We start from the raw sequence: 8,137 nt of genomic DNA on the forward strand, positions 1-8,137 counted from the left end.
ACATGTATATACATGTATAAAAAAAACTGTAGAAACCTTCCATCCATCCATCTTCTACCGCTTACTCCTTTTCAGGGTCAGTACAAACCTTCATATTTGTAATTTGTAATGGTTTTAATATTTATAATGGGAATTGTATTGCTTTTAAAGGAAATTTTCATCGTCCCTGTGGGTGTCTACTGGTAATTTGTTGTCTTCTACTGGTGGCATGTTATGTCTAGTGGATACCTTTAAGGATCAATAATGGTAATGGTAATATTTTTAGTGGTCTGTAATGGTATTTGTAGTGGAAACCATTAGAATTTCTGTGCTGGTTTCTTTCTTTGTTTTCCAGCAGGGATACCTGATCCATAAAAAGATTTTAAGTAAAGCAACTGCATGTTAAAACATTATCGATGTGTGATTTCTTATTCATCGTATATTTACACTTATTTCTCTTACTTCTATGGTTTATTCATTGTCTATCATTTTTGTTTGTTTATTTCTACGTCACCGATTATTAATTTATTTATTTATTTAATTACCTATGAATTTATTTCTACTTGGCCTCTTATTATTTTACCTCTAGCATATCTGAAGCCATAGCTCCTGCCAGGTCACTAGATGGCGCTGTCCATCTTCTCCGGTGAATCAGAAATAACAGAAGAAGACGTGCATGTATAGTATATGTGTGTATAGTAGGGAAGAAGAAAGCTATTTCCAGCTAGCCAAAGTTAAAGTGAAATAACTCTTTATTACTGTAAATATCTGGAGCTGTTAGAGAACTGTACCGGAGCTTTATTAGGCTTGTGTTGATGTACAAGCTGTCAGCTACAGGGCTTTAATTCAACACAGAGGAAATATTTAACAGCTGAGCAGCAGAGATGTGTTAGTTAGGGTTGTGTTTTAATAGCTGACCGCAGTGCATTTTATAAGAAACATGTCCAAACCCAAAACATCCAAGAAAAAGCTTATTATTGAAGATGGTAAGTCGGATTTCTTTTCTTTAGTTTCTTGTCTTTCTGACTTTACACTTTACTCACCTGAGCTAATCATAAAACACTTCAGTTAGAGCAAATTGGTTTGTTTTGGTAAGAAAAACAGTTCAAATGTGCAGTTCAAAGGGATCATTTTACCTGCTAGATTCTAGCAGCTAGACTCTAGACTTTACCTGGACTTTACCTGCTAGACTCTGTCTGTCTGTCTCTCTCTCTGTAGCAGCTAGAGAGAGAGAGACAGACAGAAAGAGAGACAGAGGTGAATGTGATTCTCACTCTGTTGTGTGATTCTTTTGGGATCAAGAGGAAACAGTCTTATGATTACTCGTTGATCTCTTGGCATTCTGTGTGTTAGGAGTGTTCTACGATGTTAACGCTGTTTGTACACCTACTTCAGATGAAGCCAAAGAGGACGGAGAAGGACTGAATCCCTTTTCTTTCAAAGAATTCATCAGGAGCAAAAATCAGCAGTCCAGCACCGTCGAGCCTGCCGAGGTGAACTGCTAACGTATAAGCCTTCTTCTCCGTTCTTCTCTAATTTAATAGTTTTCATTACAAATTCTATTACTGACAACAACTTGAGTGAAAAGTAGAATCTTTGTAAAATTTACATGAATTTCAGAGTTTCTTAGTATTTGGTACATCTTTGGTACTTTTTTTGGTTGCTTTAGTGAAAGCGTGCACTCGAGCTGGCATGGACTCCACAAACCTTCTGTTAGTAATGTTAGTAATGTTTATTGTTGTAGAAAATGTCTGATGGTGCTCGTTTGGTGGAGGATGAAGACGTGTACGCCAGAGGCTTTGAGCACAGCCATCAGGTTCACTTTTTCACAGATCCCTCCCTGCTCGAACAGTCGTTTGACTATAAACCTGAGGACGAATGGACGGAAAGCTACCAGCCCTCGGCCATTGAGGACGCACGTGATTTCGGACTGAGTGGCACTTTGGATCACTCCTTACTGTCCTGTGAAGACAAGGACGCGACGGTAAACGAGTGGGAGCTGGCCGAGGACTTCTCACCACAGCCTCACTTCCACAGAAGGAGCACGGGAAGCTATGAAGGAGATGAAGAGACCTCGGTTATTGATCTCACGTTCCACTCGAAGAAAAGCAGTACAGAAAACGGGATTAGTTACCAGCAAAAGGTGATACAGTGGTGTAATTGTGTCACATTATTATTCCTGTGATTTGATTGAACAATGTTAATGTGTGCGTCTCATGTCTCATGCTTTTCTAGCTAAGAGAAGAAAATTCCCAGCTTCGAAAGCATATCAGAGAACTGATAAAAAAGTCCGAGGCTGATTCTACTAAGTAAGATACGAGCATGAATAATTGAATAATGCCTGTGAATGTTTTTCATTACATGATGGGTGGATGTATGATACTGAGAAGCGTGGTTATTGTTCACATGTGTGGATCTAATCAGAAAACCTGTCTGTGCTGCTTAGAATCAGACAGCTTACAGACGAGATGCACAACCGAAATTTGCAAGAAGAGAGAGAAGCCAAAGCGTTGGAGAGCATGGTGCAATCTGTGGAAGAAAACCTCCAGCTCATGACGGTATGCATTTTGGACCATTTCCATTTACTTCACTTTACCATGACTTGAATACACTGTCCCTCACAACACAGCAGCTCAGAGTGAAAAGTAACTCGGATTGTGTTTGCTTTCCCTCACAGAAACGAGCTGTTAAAGCTGAAAGCAGTTTGTCTAAATTGAAACAAGAGGTCCAGCAGCTTCAGGTTTGACTTTCCAATTGTGTTTCACCTTTTATAGACTTGCACTTTTTTTTTTTTTTGCATGATTTATATACACCAATCAGCCATAACTTTAAAACCACCTGCCTAATATTGTGTAGATCCCTCTTGTGCTGCCAAATCAGCTCTGACCCGTCAAGGCAAGGACTCCACAAGACCTCTGAAGGTGTGCTGTGGTATCTGGCAGCAAGACGTTAGCAGCAGATCTTTTAAGTCCTGTAAGTTGTGATGTGGGGCCTCCATGGATCAGATTTGTTTGTCCAACATATCCCACAGATGCTCGATCGGATTGAGACATGGGGAATTTGGTGGCCAAGTAATCATCTTGAAGTCTTTGTCCGGTTCCTCAAAAAATTCCTGAACAATTTTTTGCAGTGTGGCAGGACACATTATCCTGCTGAAACAGACTACTGAAATTAGGGAATACCGTTGTCATGAAGAGGTGTACTTGGCCTGCAACAATATTTGGGTAGGTGGTATGTGCCAAAGTAACATCCACATGAACGCCAGGATCCAGGTTTTCCCAGCAGAACATTGCCCAGAGCATCACACTTCCTCCGCCAGCTTGCCTTCTTCCCATAGTGCATCCTGGAGCCATCTCTAGCCTTCGCTCCCCACACACATCAATGAACCTTTGGTCCTTGGACCACTTTTGGTAAGTACTAACCACTGCATACCAGGAACACCCCACAAGACCTGCTGTTTTGGAGATGCTCTGACCCAGTCATCTAGCCATCACAATTTGGCCCTCGTCAAAGTCACTCAGATCCTTACACTTGCCCATTTTTCTGCTTCCAACACATCAACTTCTAGAACTGACTGTTCACTTCCTTCCCAATATATCCCACCCCTTGACAGGTGCCACTGTAACGAGATAATCAGTGTTATTTACTTCACCTGTCAGGGGGTTTCAATGTTATTGCTGATTGGTGGATTTTTATATCATGTGTCTGCAAGAATTTGTTTATTTTAAACTGATACAGTACCACAGTGCTGGTGTCAAATCTGATTGGTCAGGAGGGGTTTATTAAGTAGTGCTGGTTATAAATCAAATCACAGGTTTTATATTAATGTGCTCGTTAACGTTATCGTTTCTATAGTAACTCCTCATCCACAGGAACTTGACTAATAATAAACTAATAAGCAACTGTTTAAGAGAGGCATATAATCGTTGATATGATGAGACTTTCTGTAAGAAGACATTTACTGAACATTTCTGGACGGCATCTCCAGTGTTAGCGCTTCAGTCAGTATTCTTTCCACCACAGGAAAGTCCTCAGGACAGAGCATTTAGCACTTTCTGGCTTCTCAGTAACATAACACGGTGTGGGTTATTCATTTTTTCCTCGTCTTATTAACTTCAAGAGAGAGAAAACAGATGTTTGTAGCTGCTATGATGTAAACAATAACAGGAACGTTCTTGTCTCCTGGATGTCCCACAACATTGAATGTAATTATAACCGGTTAAAAGTATTGCTGTGGTACAAGACAGTGGTTTTTAAAGTGGGGGCCGCCAGGGGGCGCCAGGGGGGCCTCAACAATTTGGTGTGCCCATCCTTCCCACTAATATGTTTTCTATTTCTCACTCTCAGACAACCACACACAATCAATTCCTAATGTAATGTAAAGATGTAAGATGTAATTATTAATAAAAAAAAATGGGGATATATTCAGAAGTCTGTATTTTTAATGTGTTTTAAAGACATCTTGCAAAAGGGGGGCCTCGGTCAAATGTTAATGCCATTTGGGGGGCCTTGCCCTGGAAAAGTTTGTGAACCCCTGGTATGAGAGGAATAAAACTTTACACTTTGATTGTACTGTTAACACTGCTTCATTTCAGGCCACATTGTCTTTATTTAATATTTTCCTATAATTGTACATCATGGTGTGTTTTATTGCTTACGTAACAACTCTTACTTTTTTTTTTTTTTTTTTTCCAGAGCCAGCTAGAGGCATACAGATGTGAAAACGAGCGACTTCGTGCAGGAGAAACTGCTGCCTTGAGCTCAATGAGACAAAATGCCCAAGTGGCATCCAAGTACCTCATCAAAGCTGCCCAAGATGCTGAGACTTCCATTAAGTATGTTGAAAAACCAATATATCGTAACTGACACTCCTCAAATAGTAATAATCAGTTGAAATGAATAGAATTTCATACACTTGATATGATGGATACTATTGAGTGTGTGTTTTCTCTTTTCACAGGCAGTTGCTGACAGGAAGAGAGACTTTGTGCCTCGTATCAGAGCTGCTGAGCTCAATTGACAAGATCACAGAGATTCCCAAATAACACCTTCTGTACTTCTCTGTATTGTGCCTTAACCACCTCCATTATTCATTTACTCTTCCAAATCACATGCTTTTCACATACCGTGACACTTTTTTTAACCGCTATCGTAATCCATGTTATTCTCACTGGTTGCGTGGCTCACGTGACACGCACACACCAGCCACGACAACACTCTTACCAGTACTAGGTAGTATTGCGTAACTGGCTCGACTAGTTTGCGATCTCAATTATCTTTATTATTATCAGTAATAAGAGTTGTTTGCCTTCACTGTAGCTTCGGCGGCAGAAACCAAGTGAATTTGAGCTGCTTAATTGATGTGACATGACTGGATGCAGCCATAGTTATAGTGTGACTTAACATGGTGTACTAAGTTTTTATTTATAGTTACTACTAATAATAATTAGTATAATTAATCATAATAATACAATGTATTATTGGCATTCAGATATTTTCTCTCGATCATGCCATAACTCTCCTCGTAGTCTTTCGCTCAAAAGAATAGTGTTCAAATGGAACATTAGCACGTTTGTTTTTCAACACTTACCTCCTTGATTGGTCGGAAAGTAAAAAATAAATAAATGGGTCCATGACATCGCTTGATGCTTTTCGGAGGAACTTTTTTTTTTTTACTGTATTTGTAAGCATAAATTTACATGCTTAAAGAAAACGAACATGTGAAAGCAGCCTTATTTTTATACCAATTGTTCCTTCTGAGAATTGTGTTCCCATTTTTATTTTTAGTCTCGCTTACTTTTTTTTTTAAGTTTGTTCTGTCACTCCCTGCAAGGGCAGACTTGGCAAAGGTAGGCAAATTATTATATAAATTTGTAATTATTAATGCTAAATAACATATGACTGAACAGGGCCCCGTTCCTATATTCTGCCTAGGTCCCCCAGATCACTAAATCCACCCCCGGCTCCCTCGCCATTAGCCAATGAGAGCTGAGATTTCGTTCCTGTCCCAGAGAGCACATGCATCTTTACGCTATAAACTTAGTAGTGAAGTGAGAAATTCAGCTCCGTGGAAACAGCTGTCTTTTCATTTCCATCGCTCAAATGTGAGAAATGTATAATAAACCTTGTGTAGTATAACTTTTTTTGTGTGTGTAACAATTGAGTGCACGGCATTGTTTAGTGACATAGTGCTTTTATAAGTAATAAATACAGTCAAACCGTGTATGTTAAGATATTAATGGTGAAAATATTCAGTACTGTGCAGAAGTCTGAATACTGTACTGTTGGCATTTCTAAAAACAAAAGAAGGATACTTTCTAACTATCATTTCTGTACAATTACTGTATGTAAACAGTGAAATAACCAATTTCTGCCTTTGAGTTTAAAATGAAATTCTTGCACAGATTTTTAAGGATATTAACTGGTATTTGATGCAGGGTTTTTTTTTTCTCTCTGATGGTCAAAATCCCACACAGCGTCAATGATGTTTTATAGCAGAAACACGGTCTCGTGGTCTTCAGAATACAACAATATCTCTGTAACATTACATTTTTAAGAAAAGAAAATAACACGTTTGGAAATGAGATATATATGTATATGAGATGTGTGTAAACAACATTTTTATCATGCTGTTTTGATACATGGGTGTTTCTGCAACTACAGACATTTTTAAGGCCCAGCAGTGAAATTTTAGATTTCTGTTCAAATTTGTCATATGATGCTTGATAAATATAAACAGTGTCATTACACACCTTGATATCAAAAATAATTACTGATTCATGTGATTGAATAAAAAATGATGACGCATTTACAGGTCCAAACACCATTTTTGTCCATGTCCCACAACTGTGGTTTCAATGTTGAGATGTGTAAAATGAGCTAATTCAGTTATGATATGATATTATTTCAAATGAAATTGTTTTATATAAATGTTACTTTACACTATCTTAAAGTTCTTCTTTTTGTTTACCGATCATTTATATGATTTTTTCATCTCGATGTGCTTGTCACACAATTTTGAGTCCTTACCGCAACACTGAACAAACGTCATAGTACACTATTTTTCAAAGCCAAGCCGATCTAGTTTCTATGGAAACAGAAGTTGGCACTTAAGGACATGGCTGACAGGTTGGGCCACCCACTCTAGGTCTCTCACAAGATCCAGAGAAATAAGGGAAAGATCATCTTTTCTTCTGAAATATTTAATTGTGTGTCCTTCCTTACCATACAGCTTAGTAATTGTGGGGGGGTTTTTAACTACATTTTAAAAACAAATTTACATTACTGTTGAAAGTTATGTATATTAGACGGTAAAAGTCAAAACTAATGTAGCAGACCTCTCTAGCTGCCAATTATCTGCATTTCCTAAGCTGACACCTAAGATTGTGCAGTAAAGAGCTTGTGTCACTGGAGAAAAAAAAAAATCTGTTATTTTTTTTTTATCGACATTTTATTAGTAATTAAAAAAAGAAAAATGTATGAAATGAACGTTGTTGTAATGTTGTAGTAAGGACATTTTGTAAGAACCAGATTAATTGAAATTAGATGAAAACCATAAAAAAAAAATAAACATGCTCCAAAAGAAAAACTTAATGACTACATGCAATTTTGTGTACGTTTAAAAAAAAATAAAAAATTATTTATTACAGACTCTGATGGTTAAAATTCAAATTCATAGAGGGTGATTTTAAAAAAATTTGGTAGGGGCAAAAGCGGCCGTAGTTGCAGAAACACCCACATACAAAATATTGATAACTTTAATTACAGAAACTGGACATATTCTTGACACAGGGGAGAAGTATATTCATTGTACTCTTTTTTTTTATTTTATTTAAAAAAAATTTTTTTATACCAGTCAAAGCGTATTGTGGTGTTTTTTTTTTTATTTTACCCACCTGTATTCTCAAATACACTCTTTATTTCTGTGATTGCCTCTGTCCCAACTTTTTTGGAACGTGTTGCATGCATCAATTTCAAACCAACGTTTACCTTCAAAAACCTATTTAGTTGATTAGTTAAAACATCGAATATCTTGTCTTTATACAATTTTTGTTTAAATACAAGTCAAAGTGCATTTACATATCACGCCTCTTTGTTTTTATTTGCATTTTCCATACTGTCCCAACTTTTTCGGAATTGGGCTTGTACGTCAACCAGT

At 37.6% G+C, this 8,137-nt stretch overlaps 1 protein-coding gene across 2 annotated transcripts; it reads left to right on the forward strand.

Moving 5' to 3' along the window:
- Window positions 1-530: 530 nt before the first annotated feature.
- On the forward strand, window positions 531-6,784 carry entr1 (endosome associated trafficking regulator 1). 2 transcript variants are annotated; one of them, XM_053653926.1, is made up of 8 exons: window positions 531-965; window positions 1,375-1,472; window positions 1,724-2,122; window positions 2,215-2,288; window positions 2,426-2,537; window positions 2,657-2,719; window positions 4,675-4,814; window positions 4,940-6,784. In XM_053653926.1, the coding sequence occupies exons 1-8, from the start codon at window positions 920-922 to the stop codon at window positions 5,022-5,024; spliced, it is 1,017 nt and encodes a 338-aa protein (XP_053509901.1). In that variant the 5' UTR covers window positions 531-919; the 3' UTR covers window positions 5,025-6,784. The 2 variants fall into 2 exon arrangements, with proteins under 2 accessions (XP_053509901.1, XP_053509902.1); XM_053653927.1 differs by lacking the exon at window positions 531-965 and having other exon boundaries at window positions 1,406-1,485.
- The last annotated feature ends 1,353 nt before the right edge of the window (window positions 6,785-8,137 follow it).

This window comes from Ictalurus furcatus, chromosome 22 (assembly GCF_023375685.1).
Source record: "Ictalurus furcatus strain D&B chromosome 22, Billie_1.0, whole genome shotgun sequence".
NCBI classification, from domain to species: Eukaryota; Metazoa; Chordata; class Actinopteri; order Siluriformes; family Ictaluridae; genus Ictalurus; species Ictalurus furcatus.